This window comes from Lonchura striata, chromosome 2 (genome assembly GCF_050655825.1).
Source record: "Lonchura striata isolate lonStrDom1 chromosome 2, ASM5065582v1, whole genome shotgun sequence".
NCBI classification, from domain to species: domain Eukaryota; kingdom Metazoa; phylum Chordata; class Aves; order Passeriformes; family Estrildidae; genus Lonchura; species Lonchura striata.
This window is the reverse complement of record NC_140704.1, coordinates 86995866-87011380: the sequence shown is the minus strand read 5'-3', so window position 1 is coordinate 87011380 and position 15515 is coordinate 86995866. Positions and strand designations below refer to the sequence as shown.

General features: G+C 37.5%; 1 protein-coding gene across 4 annotated transcripts in view; it reads left to right on the top strand.

Annotated features, from left to right (window-relative positions):
• The window catches only part of TENT4A (terminal nucleotidyltransferase 4A), a 56562-nt gene that overhangs the window by 13739 nt on the left and 27308 nt on the right, over nucleotides 1–15515 (top strand). For all 4 annotated transcript variants that reach the window (XM_021546903.4, XM_085571712.1, XM_077785153.2 and 1 more), the window contains exons 3-8: nucleotides 874–920; nucleotides 1819–1939; nucleotides 3439–3546; nucleotides 4230–4358; nucleotides 5418–5631; nucleotides 12104–12230. In XM_021546903.4, coding sequence (XP_021402578.2) covers nucleotides 874–920; nucleotides 1819–1939; nucleotides 3439–3546; nucleotides 4230–4358; nucleotides 5418–5631; nucleotides 12104–12230 — 746 coding nt within the window. The remainder of the gene's footprint in view (nucleotides 1–873; nucleotides 921–1818; nucleotides 1940–3438; nucleotides 3547–4229; nucleotides 4359–5417; nucleotides 5632–12103; nucleotides 12231–15515) is intronic.

Below are 15515 nucleotides of genomic sequence, written 5' to 3'. Positions count from 1 at the left end.
TATTCAAAAAGAATGTATTCTAAATTGTATTTCTAGCATCACCTTTGTGATTGCCAGATTGTAGCATTGTCATTAGCCACTAGAAAAATTCACTACGGTGATTTCATAGCCTTCCATGGTAGACGGTGAGGGCTCAGGCTACAGCACTGAGCTAAAAATACTGTAAAACTTATCTGCTTCATCCTCGCCCATGTTTTTCCTTCTTAGTGAGATTTTTCTACCTTGTTGAAATTGATACAAACACTGAAAAGAGCCTGTGTTGCCTGGCAAAAAACTAAGTGAGCTTTTGAATTGGGCTCTGCTGTATCAGAGAGTGAAGAACATCTCAATTCTTTAGACGGGAAGCTCAATGAAAGTAATTGATGTGGTCTGTGGATGTAACTTCATTGTGCCTGCTTTTCCACACACAAACACCTGCTGCTGCTTCATAGCTGTTCTTGACAGTAAAATCTGTAGTATTCATATTTATCTGAATGGTACATTTAGACGTACTTGCCGTTTTTAAACATAAAAATTTGGAAAGTTTCCCTTAAACTCTTTCAGTTTCACTAAAGCTGTCCTGTAAGGAAAGGAAGGAGCAGGAGGGAAGGAAATTGGTAAAAGTGTGTATGTGTGCCAAACTGAAAATAAGTAATGAAAAGAACTTGCTTAAATTTATTCTCTGCTAGCTGGATTGGTAGTTATCTCATAGTAAAGAAGCCAAATTTCCTCTGAAGTCTCATCTCTTAAGAAAAAGTGTCTTTGTACAGATAGTAAACTAAGTTTTTTACTGGCTATATCCTTAACAACTGGAGAAAAGTATGAAGTTTTGTGAAAATAAAAGGAAGTAAGCATTCATAATTGCAAGCTGTTTTCCTGCTCTGTTTTTTTCAGGTCCAGATATTTGGCAGCTTTAGTACAGGGCTTTATCTTCCAACTAGGTAAGTAATAGTTTACTCTTGTTTTCTTTTAGAGAAATGATGAATTTCAAAGAGGAGTTTAGAATGGAATGTGCAAATATGTCAAACTTTCAGTAAAACTTTTATATTTCATGTGATACAAGGAAGAGCTTTTGAACTTCAAGATTTGCGATAAGTATTCGATGTATTATCTTACGGCTCTGCTTGTTGACCCTTTGGTGAATTACCTTTTCTTCCTTATGTCTGGAGTTAGTCTTTGACTTTTTTTTTTAAACAGACAGTGAAACTGAATGTTTGGCATTTAACAAAGATTGCTTTGTTAAATAAGATAAATTACTAAGAATGTGTCACTCATCACAGAGTTACTGTGTAAAGTCAAAAGAACCATCATAGTGTTATATCTTTTTGGAGAGCAAAATGTCTTACTTAATTTGGTATTTTGTATCAGTTAATGGTTCAATTGGATGTGGAAACGTGTAGCTCTGCCTTGAAGATGAAGTTGTCTTTATATAAATTAAATTTTCAGAAGGAAAGCACTGGAAATTTAATTTCTGCGAATGCCAATCACTGATGAAATTCTTTCGAGTATTAAAATGCCTGTCAATATGATAAATGATGGATGGAATTAGACTGTTTAAGTCAGAGGGGAGGGAGCATGAAAGGTAAAAGGGAAAGGAGCTCAGAGAAAAATTCATCAGAGTAATGGAAGCAAGAAACTAGAATACTGCTTTGGGTCCTGAAACACCGTGGACTATCTTGCTTACCTCTCCTAGAAACTTGTTGGGAACCAAAATGGTAAATTGCAAAAAGATCACCATGTATGACTTGTAAAATATAGAATGCCAATATTACCATATTTTTTGGTAGTGTATTGTTTTTTTAGATTTACTGGATTTCATACTGTGTTCTTTTTGTCTAGTGATATTGATCTAGTTGTTTTTGGGAAATGGGAACGACCCCCTTTACAGCTATTGGAGCAAGCACTGAGAAAACACAATGTGGCTGAACCATATTCCATTAAAGTACTTGACAAAGCTACGGTAAGTAATTGCTTTGGAATACTGAGCTGAAAAACTTTCAGACCCCTTCAGATATTGGTGATAAATAGTATTCTTAATTCCTGAAGCAAATTATATTGTCTTAAACTCTCTGCAAGATTTCAGTAGAATCTGTAGGTGCTTAGCAATAGCATGGAGACTTTTACATGGACGTCAGTAATTCTGTGTACTGTGTTTGCTGAAGGCCATACTTTGTTGTCAATAAAGATCTGAAAGTTAGTATTTGCAAAATATCCAGTAAAATAAGTTAACTCTTAGCATAATGTTTTTCCACTGACCTTTGAGGGGAATTTGTTAAGCTAGTAACTAGAGTTGTCTAGCTTTCAACATGGTTTTCAGGTTGTCTTGTTTCTGACAGCATAGTGAAGTGTTCCAGACCTAACATTGGCTTTTCCTGTCCAAAATACACTATTCGAGAGCTTTATGTCACTGTGAGACTGTGTGTTATCTCTTGCATCTTTTCTGTAAACCTGAATCATGTTGAATATGTTAAAAACTTAACGCATGAGAATTTTGTGTTATTGAGCAAGTGATGTTTTCTTCAAGGGACTAAGGTGACTATTCCAGACTTCTGTTAGCAAGCTTCTGTTTTGTGGTCTCTAAAACATTCTTCTTTTAGGTTCATAATATTCCTCTGGCTGTCATTAGAGTAGTAGTACGTAACAGTAGCTTTGGTAGTCTTTGGTTTACATGAGAATTTATGGGATTATCAGAATCTGTATTACCAGTTAATGATGGAGAACGGCACTAGGCTAGCCTTACAATTCTACTATTCCTTCTTGTTTTGTTTCTTCTGATGTTGGTATAAAATGGTGCTATGCTTCTACTCTTTTTTGTTTTCCATTTCAGATTAAAAATATGAGGAGTTCAATTTAAAATAAATGTTATCAGCTGAAGTTTAGGTTATGATTGTAAGATGATTTTGTAGGGCACTGCCTTGGTATGAAGCAAAACTACATATTCAGTCACGTTATATTAATCTATTCCTGCCGTATTACGGCAGCTTTTCTTTATCTCTTCTGGCTTTCATTTGACTCTGCATTGAACCAGTTCATCTTGATAAACCAACAGGCATTACTTTCTGCTAGGCTGGCTTCTTGTCAGTTCAGTAAGTGAATGGTGCAATACTGGGTCAGAGGAATGCAGTTCCCACAGGTTATGAGATTACAAGATCTCCTATTAATTGGAATGAGTCATTAAATTAAGTAAATTAAGCTGTCATATGAAGCACTGCTATTGCAACTCTGAAGACAGCTGATGGCTGTGGTAGAGTACCAGAGTGATGGTAAGTTAATATGGTTGTATGTTAATCACCTCCCTAGAAAGCATTCAGTGGTCAGGTTAGGATTTTTACCTCCTCTCAGACAGATTTGATAATTGCAGTCATTTGGACTGCTAATATCCATTTGTCTTGAGTAAGCTAGGGAACAGCACCAGTGTTGTATTTCTGGGGATTCACATTCTTGTTCTAATCTTTTCAGGTACCAATAATAAAACTCACTGACCAGGAGACAGAAGTGAAAGTTGACATCAGTTTTAATGTAGAAACTGGTGTGAAGGCAGCTCGATTTATCAAGGAATACATGAAGGTATCAACCATGTATTGAATGTTATGCTACTTACCAAGGATGTGCTAGATGCTTAGCTAACATATTTTGGTATGGCTCGACAATTTATTGCTGAAGACTATTTTCATTAATACTAGTTAAACACGGATATTTTAATTTATTATCCATGTCCATTCAGTGTTCCATTTGAGTGCTAGGTGTTTGAGTGAATAAACCTGTACACTGTGAAAGAACTTCTAGGATCATGTCTAGATTTACAGATAGGCACTAAATTTTGCTTTTGAAGCAAGTCTCTTCAAGTTTTGTTTACCTTGAATTTAAGTGATGCTGCATTATGAGTACTGTCCTGCTAAACTGTCAAAAAACAATTCTTGTGTAGTTACACACTTAAAAGTTGCCTTTTATGCTCTGTAGCAAAAGTACTATTTAGAGTGAAAGCTTTGGCTATAGTGAGGGACATTGGTATTCAAAGGATATAAAAGTCTTACCATTTAGGTGGGAAATAAATTTGATACATAAGGTCTTCAGTCAAATAAGAGTTGAAGTCTATTCATATGTTTCTATTTTCAGTTCTTCCTGTGGAAACACTGTATAGCACACCACTGGAAATATTTTTGTATTAGATGAATCTTTGTGTGCTAAGATTGTGTACTTCTTTGTTTTGGAATGTTGACATTTACATTAAGACTTGTTTTGCTTTGCAGAAGTACTCTTTGCTACCTTACTTGATTTTAGTATTAAAACAGTTCCTCCTTCAGAGGGATTTGAATGAAGTTTTTACTGGTGGAATTAGCTCTTACAGCCTAATTTTAATGGCAATTAGTTTTCTGCAGGTAAGTCTGTTCCTTATTTGTTTCCATGTTCTTCAAAATATTTTGGGTTCAGTACCTATGCCCTTTTATTGTACTGTTTCTTCAGATGCCCCTTGCAATGTGCAGCATTATTGTTATGGATCTGAGTGTTTGACTCTTGAGAGATCCTGTGGACTACCTCTCAAACATCCAGCATGTATCCTGTGTGAACTGGAACAGCAGCAGGAGCCTTGTGAAAGGCATAGAGGCTGTGCATTGCTCTCTATACCAGGCCCTGTACCTGAATCATCTTAATGGTGCTTCATAAATCTGCAGGATGCATTTGGTCTTTTGCTTCTTAGACTACTGGTACTGAATGTGCAGAGTAGTTGATTTCAGTGTTTATTAAAATGATGAAATCCAACAGTCGAGCTATTTTTTTTTTTCTTTTTCTTACATGTTGTTTAGGTTTTGACATGCTTAAGACTGGCAGATGCTGTACTTGACTTATGAAAGAGTAGTGAGTTACAATGTTAGAAACAAGTTATAACTTCTCTTAATACATTTTTGTGATAGTGAGCTTCCTACAGGTATGATGAGGTATGGGGTTAGTATCTCTCAGCAGCTGTGGTAATGGAAAACTTACATATTCTGCTGCTGGTGGTGTTCACTGAAATATTACTATAGATTTAGTGTACCAAATATAACAAGTAGAGCTAGAGACACAAATTGTATTCCATTTTCTGAAAATATTGAGGGAGTGATTTCCCTCAATGTGGAAAATCGGGTACTACTTTGTTACTAACTAGGCTATAATTTAGTATGCAGTACTTACTTCTTTGCTTTGACTTGGGAAAAAGACTTCCCTACTCCTCAAAAAGCTACATGAGGAAAGACGAAAGAATTCTTTGGCTTTCAGATACTGCTGACATGCTGCCCCCTCTAGGTTGTATGAGAGTGAGTTTAAGTACATGAAGAGTGAATTATTCAGTTGAGACTTACGTGAAGAAATACTCAGCTGTTTAAAGGAGATGTTTTTGTTGCCTTGTGTTATAGTCTGAAAACTAAATTTTTATATGCAAAAACTGATTTATGTTACAGCTACATCCAAGAATTGATGCCAGAAGAGCTGATGAAAACATTGGAATGCTTCTAATAGAATTTTTTGAACTGTATGGAAGGAATTTTAACTACTTGAAAACTGGTATTAGAATAAAAAATGGAGGTGCCTATATTGCCAAAGAAGAAATCATGAAAGTCATGACTAATGGATACAGACCATCCATGCTATGTATTGAAGATCCTCTTCTGCCTGGTAAGACTGTACATTTATTGCAATATTCCAGAGCTCTCACTTCAGCTTGTGCTCTCGGCTTGCGTTAGTCCGTCAGACAAGTTGAAAAGCTGCACTGGGAGGAGGCTGTTGCTGCTGTAGAGGTACAGTCAGGTAGGAGGGTTGAGGGATATGGGCCTGAGGTCTCACAAGATTCTTAGCCTGAGTAAATTGGATTACATGCAAACAGTGCAATTGCATAAGGCTTTGGAGATCCAGTACTGTGTTGAGTACGTAGTAAGATTCTCTGACACCACTGAGAGGTAGTGAAAGAAAGAATTCTAGGAAATCCTGGAAGGGAATGTTAGCAGAAGGGTTGTTAGCAGAACAGTTCTCCATTATTTGCTGTGAGAATGTGATTGGAAGGTGTAGCTTTTACTGCCACAGTCTGTGGTGCCATACTTCAGATAAATCACATGATATGGGAAAGAAGTGCCCCAGGTGTAGACCCTGTCCTGCAGGGTGGTACCTCAGTCCCTGTGGTACCACCCTGCAGGACAGGTTCTGCTCGGGAACAGGGGTGTCTGTAAAAACCAGCTGCATTGTGGTGGTGTGGGGAGCACTTTGCATAACTGGCTTCTGTGCTGCACAGGGGTCTTTAGGGAATGCCAGTTGGAGTTTTAGAGTTGCATGTTCTTTTGAAAATACTTAACATTATTTTTTTTAGATTTTGTTTTAATTCAGTAACCCTCAAAATAATTGAGCTTAATTTTGGCTAAGTGCCTCAGGAAAATTTCCAGCTTTATAATACTCAGTTTGTATTCTATTTACACCATGACAAGTAGCTGAAATTCCAAACCAGCTTTTTAACAAAGTAAATTTTCAGTTAATTTGGACTTCAGCACAAGTATTTCTAGATTATAATTGGCAGTCAAAGTCCATACTGTCACATTTCATGTGTAGACTGCTTATTTGCAGCACTCTTAAAGCAAATACCATGGATCAGGAGCTAAAGTTTGTCACCTTTCTAAATACTCAGTATGCTGAATGTTCATACTTCCCTAGAACAGGTTTCAGGCTGTGCTACTCATTTGTCTAACCATCTCTCTCATATGTGTGTAACTCTGTCTGTCATGACTCTTGTACTTGGCCAGGCGAAGGCTAGGGTGTGATTGTGCAGAACTGTGATTGTCATTAAGATTTCCTTTAAGAACTGTGTACTTACTTGCCTGAAGACCCATTTGAATAGCAGTATGAGCCACAATTGTTTAGAGTCAAAAATCCATACTGCCCTCCAGTTCTGTTCCTTTCTATCTGCTGGGGACTGAAGGAGAACAAATTGCATGTGCTACACAGTGTTTTAATAACTGCTAATAGTACTCTGGAGAAGAAAAAAAAAATCTAATAGGGGCTCTGAACTTTCCTCCTAGCATTAATCTTGCAGAAATGAAGAACTGTAGTCTAGAAGAAAGAATAGCAGTATGCTGTCAAAGAGATGATAAGAATTAAATTAAATTAAGAGTTTTTATGGTGTGAAATAATATAATTCTTACAGGGGATAGTGTTTTGGCAATGGAAATGAAAAGTGACAACGTTTTGAAGTTATCTGACCACTATGTCTCATAAGGATATTTTTTAGCAGCTACCACAGACCTTCAGAACTTGCCAGATGAAGCTGGGAGGAAAATTATGTAGCACGTATAGGATGGTTTTGTGAATCAGATCTGATGAGTACAGCCTCCTTAAATGCAGACTTAATCACATATTCCTACAGTATCTAAAATTGCCTGTCAAGTGTATGTTAGTAAGGTCTAGAATTCTGTTAATTACTTTAGTTCTGTTATTCTTTCTGTCCCAATACAAAAATCTTTCCCAAGGGTTCAGGTCCTTGCCCAGTTTACAAGCCACCTCTGATTAGTTTGTGTTCAGATCCACTCAATGTCTGACTCTGAGGGTTGGTGGCAGTACTGTGAAGGAGATGGGAATAAGTTATTTTCAGAAAGAGTGGACACAGATGTCTCAACTCAAATTAGCATAAACTGCTGCTGAGTTTTACTCTTGCAAACCTGTGTTTGCACTGTATGCACAATTCGTGTTTTTGTTTGTTTTTTTTAGCCTGATCACAACTGTCTGTAAGGTTTCTGTTAAGCCTTGGAAGAATACTTGAAAAGATGTCTTCTTAATCCCAAAATGAGACAAAAAGTACAGGGATTAAAAAAAAAAAAAACAAAAACAACCCTCCCTTTCAATTTCTCAAAGATTATCAAAGTAGTGTAAGAGTTGCTCCTGTGAGTGCATGCAGTAGTTCAGCAATGGGATATTATATGGTATACCTCAAAAAATAGATTTAAAGTAGTCTTGTAGGGAACAGGTATGTGTTTAGTGGGATTAGTTTCTTTAAATTGGAGGAACTTAATTTCATGCTGTTTTTTATTCAGTGTGAAATGGTCGGGTGATGGCTGGCTAAGAGAGATTAAAGGTGTCATGAGAAGGATGTGATACATCATTCTAACCTGCTCATTACCTTCTGTTAATTCCTGGATTTGGGAGGAACAGGCATCCAGGTTCCACATTGTGTTGTTGTTTTAAATGTAGTGAGTTTTCTTAGATTCTGTTAGGTACTGCAGGGTTTCCTCAGAGATTTTCAGGGACTGATCATTGTGTGCCAGAAGATAATTTGTGTGATTTAAGAACCAGGTTTCCAACAAGGATGTCAGAAGACGACACTTCAAGTGGGAAGCTTGTTGAGGTCCAGATTTGAGTTACCAGACTAATAATAGCAGTAATGCATTTTGAAGTAATCATTTATACTTGGTCTTTGTACATAGTCTACATCTTGAGTTAGTGCCCTAGATCAGGGTAATGACATGCAAATCATTCCCTTAGCATTGCCTAAAGGGGGGTGGGGGCTTTCATAAACATCTTGTAGTTGCACTGTTTCAGTTTCTCAAAGCACTTGTCCTTTTTGTAAAATATATAAAAAGTAGAAGTATTTATTAAGGAGAACTTCAAAGCCAGGCACTCAGAAGTTTGTTCACAGGATTATGTTGGAGCAGGGTAGATGATGTCATGTTGAAAGAGGTTTGTCTGGAGTTGGTAGCAGTATCCTGTTTTGGAAGACATAACTGTTTGCAGTTGACAAATCTTTTAATCTGTGTTTCTAGAACAAGCTTGGCACCTACCCAGCAGACTGCTGGGGGCTTGTTATTTTGTACCTTTGTGAATCAGGTGATTATCAAGGTCCTGCAGTAATTTCTGATGTTCAGACCAGGAATATTTTTGGTCTAGTTTAAAACTGGCAGTGGCTAGAGTAGCTAAATTGCAACTCTTTAACACCAAGTTTAAAACTTGGAGTTCTACCTGTGCAGCTCCATTCATGAGACAGTTTGTTTTTCTGTCTGAATTGCTGTGGGCAGTAATGAAAGTTCTAAACCTTAAATTTGATGTGTTTTCTTGGAAAAGAGAATCTTTAACTTGCAGGGTTTATTACGCTTTGTGTTGCTTGCTTCTGCATCTTGATAGGTCACAAGTATGGGAAGTAAATAGATTTGAGATTGGCAACATCTAGGAGATTATCTCTTCTAGCCTTAGTGGCTGGCCAGAATGATTCGTTGCAGCTTTTCAGTATCAGCTATTTGTCATTAGAACCTGTGAATATATATGTTCGTGTGTTTGTATAAAACATAAGTGTTTATAAAAATACACAGGTTCATTGAAGTTAGCATTTGAAAGAACCTCTTTAATGCTGAATGTTGCAAAAAGCTGTTTACTAGCTAATAGCTTAACATAAATGGGTCTGCTTCAGTTCTAGCTCATGGTCTTGCCTTTACCTTTTCAGGCCGTGTTCTTAAAACTGCTTCAGGTAAAGGAAGGCTACCTGATGGAGTGGTAATACTGATAGCAAGTGATGGAAATTTTGGACATGCTCCTTTAGGGATGAAGGCTTTGTAAGAAAGAATAAGGATTGAATTATACATGAAATCATACACCATTGTTATCTGCTAATGTACATCTGAGGATTGAAGTATGTATGATTTTTTTAAAGAGTGACAGCATTTGGGTTGCGTGCTTTAACTGATCAGTCTAAATTGTGACCAAAGAAGGATTCCCAGTTATGTAAGACATGGTTTTCTAGTTAGAGAGTGATCTCTCAGAAGAAAATCTATTCAGGGCAGCAAATGTGTGATCTTCTGGCTTCTTTACTATGTTGTTTTCTGGATTGGCTAGGGTCATCTTTACACAGACTTTACAGGTGCAGCTCACAGTAGCTCCAGTTGCAGCCCAATTAAAAAGCTCTGCAGACTGTATAATTGAATAAGACCTATTAATTCAGACATTTTTATGAATGAGTTACAGGTGCAAAATGAGGCAATCCAGGAAATCCAGGAACCCAGGCATGGTTTGGCATGAGCTCTTCAGCCTCTGTTCTCAAATCTGCTTCAATAAAGACTCAAACAAAACTTCATTGATTTAAACTAAACTGCCCAAGTTTACTGTAATTGGTTTAGGGAAGGCTTATGATTTCTTTTGCTGGCACAACTGATGAAAGGAATAACCAATATTTTGTCGCAGCCTTGTCTTCATTTTGGTGTAACTTTATGCAGGACACATGCCAAATAAACCTGCCTGGCATTGGGTTAGACTAAACTAATAAAGATTCTTTGAGTGTGCATTGTGTATTCTTAATTAATGTTATGTGAATTTATAGAATCATTTAGGTTGGAAAAGAACCCTAACATCAAGTCCAACCATAGATGGACTTGAAAGTAGTGGTAGGTGCTATTATGTGTGTTTAGCCACTTTTATGTATTCCATTTCTGTATTGGTTCTCAGTTTAATTCTCTTACATATCTAGGTTTAGAATATCATTATGTGGATGGACACAGGTGTCCTACCTCTGCAAAGCTTACACTGAATTAATCATTGCTTTTTTAGTCTAATTAACATTGTGTTCTGATTTCATGACCACCAAAATATTTTCGTCACTTTTCAGCCACCTTTGGATTAAGTCCTTTGTGTATCCCTCTGTGAAGAACATTACCATATGTTTCTTCCTAGATTCACTGTTCTAGGCCCACACTGATCTCTGCTTTTACTTCGGAATAGAATCCAATAGCAAATAAACCATTTGGAGAGGCTTCTGCAACTTTGAGCCTAGTAGCTGCTGTATATACCACAGTGATGCATTCAGAGCAAGATACTCAGTTATGTCAGTAACAGGAAGTATTTCTTGATCAGTTTTTATTTGACCATGTGAATTACTGGAAAAATTCTGTTTTCCCAGAATGCTTTTATGTTTTCAGTTAGTTTTCTTTGATTATACTTTTCTGTTAGAGTGGGATTATGGTTGGAGAATTCTGAAAGGAATCTGTTTTTGCCCCGGATGACAGATCTCATCAGGTTTGTCTGTAGTGGCTTGCTGGACAAGACACTCAGGAACTTTGTTCCTCTAAAGTCAAAGTCAGTCTTGTTGGACTCTGTCCACCAAAGGATGGATTCTGTCCTTTACCCATTAATTTTTCAAAGCAGATTTTTCATTGATTTCTTTTATTCATGGGCTCTGATCTGATTTTTTGGTGCTTTGTCCCTTTCTAGTGTTCTCACAGCATTTCACACAATCTGAAGGAGGGAATCTCTCACTGTAAGCAATTTTCTACCCACTCAAGACCTAGTCCATATTTTATGCAATTTGAAACAACTTTTGTTTATGTTTCTTAAATGGAATGCTTCAATCAAAATTAAAGTGAATTTTGATGTCTGATGCCAAATGAAGCCCCCAAATGCCTTTTGCTAACAAGATTGTTCTATGTATCAGATGGGTGACCTGTTCTTGTACATTGTCACTGATGCAGAAGGTGTACAGTGTTCTGAACTTATGCAGTTTTTCACATGGCAATAGGTTTGGAAAGAGTTCCAGTTAAAATGTCACTCATTCTTAAAGTAGGGCAGTTGAGAGTGCTACAAACTTGATAAAAAAACCAGTACTATACTAGCTTCTGGAATCTTCCATGATAGATTTTTGAAAAACTTGCTTATCCTGTGGAGAAAAATATCTGTATGTGCTGGTTTATTAATCTGTAGTTTTGATAAGGTTATTTAGGGTTTGATGTGAGTCTGTTTGACATAATGAAGGTTACACAAATGAAGTTTTAAACTGAATTTGGCCTGCAGAAACTACTGGTAAGTGAGACATGGTGCTTTAAGCTTGTTAGGTTCCTTCTGGAAGACAGCTCTTAGAGCTTTAAGTTGATCTCTATGCTCTGTTTCTTTCAAGCACTATATACAAGTATTTTAGAAGTGGTAAATTGAATATATAATGTTAAGTGTCATTCCTAAAGTCAACTTGTTTTGTTGAAATAGGCACACTTAGGTGTTCCTGATGTGGCTAGGATGGGATAACTGGTTTAAACAGAGTTAAGCTGTATTGTTGAGGCTTCTGATCTTTTAAGTATGAGTAATGTTTTGGTAACTGATATTAAAAAAAGATGATCTGATGACTGTCACATTATTTCAGGAAACGATGTTGGCAGAAGTTCTTACGGTGCAATGCAAGTGAAGCAAGTTTTTGATTATGCCTACATTGTTCTTAGCCATGCCGTATCACCACTTGCAAGATCATATCCAAATAGAGATTCTGAGAGGTAATTAATTCACTTTTTCAATATCCATTTGTCTGTGTAACCAGTTAATAATGTTTGGTTCTAGATTCATAAAAGGAATTTTATTTATTGTTGAACTGTGGTTGTATTGAAATCTGTGCAGAAACTTAACCTGCCCAGGGATGTGAGAGTGCAATGCCTCAATGTGCAGCACTGAAATGAAGAGAGTATGATAAAACCCAGGATGAGTCCAACATTCTGCTTGAAGTATTTCAAATAAGGGTTTGCTGGTTTAATGTTTAGTATGATGCATGTCTGTATTGTGGCAGAAAGAAATGTGTGTGATCAAATTACTTGTTTAGATAATTAGAAAACTAGACAACAAGGCTAAGAATTTCCCTTGTTCTTTAATAAATGTGCCAATAGGCTGTTTTACAAGTTTTGATATATATTTAAGAATTCAAAAAAAGACATTCAGTATTAAAAAAATCTAATAGAATCAGTTCCATTTGATCATTATGTCAGAACTGCCATAAAAGTACCATTCTTCTAGACATGCCATTTTTAATGCATAGAAGTGCAACCAGTACTTCGAGATCTCACCTTTGCAATTTCTGTTTTTTGAAAGAAAGAGGAGAAAGATAATGAAGGCATGGCAGCCATGTGGTATTTCCATTCATGTATCTGCTCTAGCACCTTTTGTTCTAACCCTTAGTGGGAATTTGGGATAGATCAGAGGATGTCTCTTCCCTGAGACTTCCCTAAAATCCCAATGGCTTTGAGCTCCCCAGCTAATCACAGGGAAGGATGGCTGTAAGATGTCACATAAATCATCTCAGTAAAACTGCAAACTCTAGTCATGATGTAAACTTTCAGCATTAATGTCATTGGAAGGTGAAATAGTTTCCTCCAGTAAGTTTACATCAAAGTGGACGCATTCTTTCATTTGTGAGTTTGGCTGACAGTACTTTAGGAGTGCCTGTAAATCCTTTAGGTTTTCAGTGGTATTAAATTCACGGAGGTTGAGACTGCACTGTAATGGAGGTATAGAAAGGGTGGTTGCACACTGACATTAGAGGCTGCTGTTATAAGATATTAAAGGTCACTGTTAAATGTGTATTGGCTGGCAGTTCTTGGTACTGAAACTTTGTTCTTACCTAAGTACAGACAGAGTAACCTAGGGGTCCTGAAGTTTTCCTTATCTTGGGTCCTGGCCTCCATTAACTTCTTTTTTTCTCTGAAGGATATTCTCTTTTGAGGTGTCAGTAGTTAGTACAGGCATCAAAAAGTATACACAGCATCTAATAGGAGCCTCAGGTGTCATGAGTATATGTACTTTGCATGGACTTGCACTTGTTACTGTATCTGGAAAATGTTTGAATTTTGTTTACAACTGCAAACCTGTGGAGCAGTCCCAGCAGCAGTGTTCAGGTGTCATGTCTGACATGTCTGTGAGTTCTGGGCTGTCTGTGCCGGTGACATCTGAATCTCAGAATCCATCATGCCACTGGCTTGCAAGGGGAACAGCATTCAACAAAGTTGTGTGTAAATAGTACCCCTAGCACCTGTCTTGTCAGTGCCAAAGGATTTACAAGTGGATGATGAGCTGTTTGATAACAAGTTTTTTGCAGAAATCAGCAGGCCATGTTTGGTCTCAGTTAAACCTGATGTGCTTGGGTAATCCAGGTATGTTTGTGGGTCCCTCTTCCTGCTGTAAGGCAGAGTGGTCTATGCTCTGTATAAAGGCCTTTCTGGTGGCCTGACCTAAAACCTGGCCATCTGGGATCCCTTTGTCCTGATACATTTTTTCCCTTTTCTAGACTTGTTGGTAGGTTATATGTCATAACTGTAACTATAAACAATGGGCTCCATTTAAGACCAGGGACTGGCTTCTAGTAGAACATGATGCTCTACTAGAGGGATCAAGACTAAATGAAGAGTACTTGAAAGGACAGGAAGTTGCAGGAAGCTGAACTACCCAGGCTGAGTTTATTCAGTTTTGTCCTAATTTGGGCTAGACTTTTCCTAAGTGGGATAGTTCTTGAACTGTCTGATGGGTTTGAATTCATATTTCCTCTTCCCAGGGAAGGTTTCTGTATACAGAGTTCTATTTTGTAGATGACACTCAATAGTTTCACATCTTTCGTGGTGATTATTGTAGTTCTTTTTCAGGGTCAGTCCAACACAAAAATATGTCTACATTAATTTAAGTCTTTCTAAAGAGTTACTACTTCTCATAGTCCCAATGGGAAAAAAAAAAGTCCTTCAGCAGCATAGGACTCATATTGTGTGGTAGCAAGTCCCACAGAATAATGAAGGATAGATTCACATCACTCTTACCACCATCGTTGTTCAGGCTTCCAAATAGAACATCTGAGGTGTAGTGGGAATTAAAAGTTATCTCCTGTCATGGAAAAGCTTTCTTCTCAGTGGAAACAGTAATCAGCTGAATCCTGACGGTAATTCTTACAGCTAGAAAAATTACCTTAACACTATTTTGTCTCTAGTCAATCTCACCTATCCCCTTCTGAGAATGGCTTAGGTGAGCCTGATTGACAGTTTGGTTGATTTTATTAGAGCAAGCAGCTTCCTGTCATCTTGAAAAAAGGAGTTTCCTCATAGGAAAATAAGAGAGACTGATTCATTTAGAACTTCTATAGCTTGTATGCAAGGTTAAGTTGGGTGTTGTCTTCAGCCAAGGTGACTGAAAATTGTGATTTATTTCTTAATATTTAGGGCCACAGAAACATGAGTCTAGCTGTGAAATACAGTTATGGGCAGGATATTTCCTGCTTAAGGATTGGTGTCGGTATGTGCTTTGAACAGCTTTCATATGATCTTTGCCTCATGCCTGTCTCTGGGAAAGAGTGCGCCATCTCAAGTGAGCTCACTTCTTTAGTCTGTGAGGAGTGATATTTTCACGGAATCATTTAGGTTGGAAAAGACCCCTAGGATCATTGGGTTCAGCTGTTAACCCAGCCACTACTGTGCTCACCATTAAACCATGTCCCTCAGTGCCATGGCTTTCAAGTACATTCAGGGACAGTAACTTCATTGCTTCCCTGGACACCCTGTTTCAGTGCTTTGACAACCTGTTTGTTGCTGAAATTCTTTCTAATATCTAATCTGAACCTTCTGTGGTGCAGTCTGAGGACATTGCCTCTTACGCTTTCACTTATCTGTGAGAAGAGACCAATGTCCACCTGGTACAACCTCCTTTCAGGTAGTTGTAAAGAATGATAAGGTACACCCTGAGCTTCCTTTTTTCACAGGCTAAACAGGACTTGTGCTCTAGACCCTTCACCAGCTTCATTGCCCTTCTTTGGA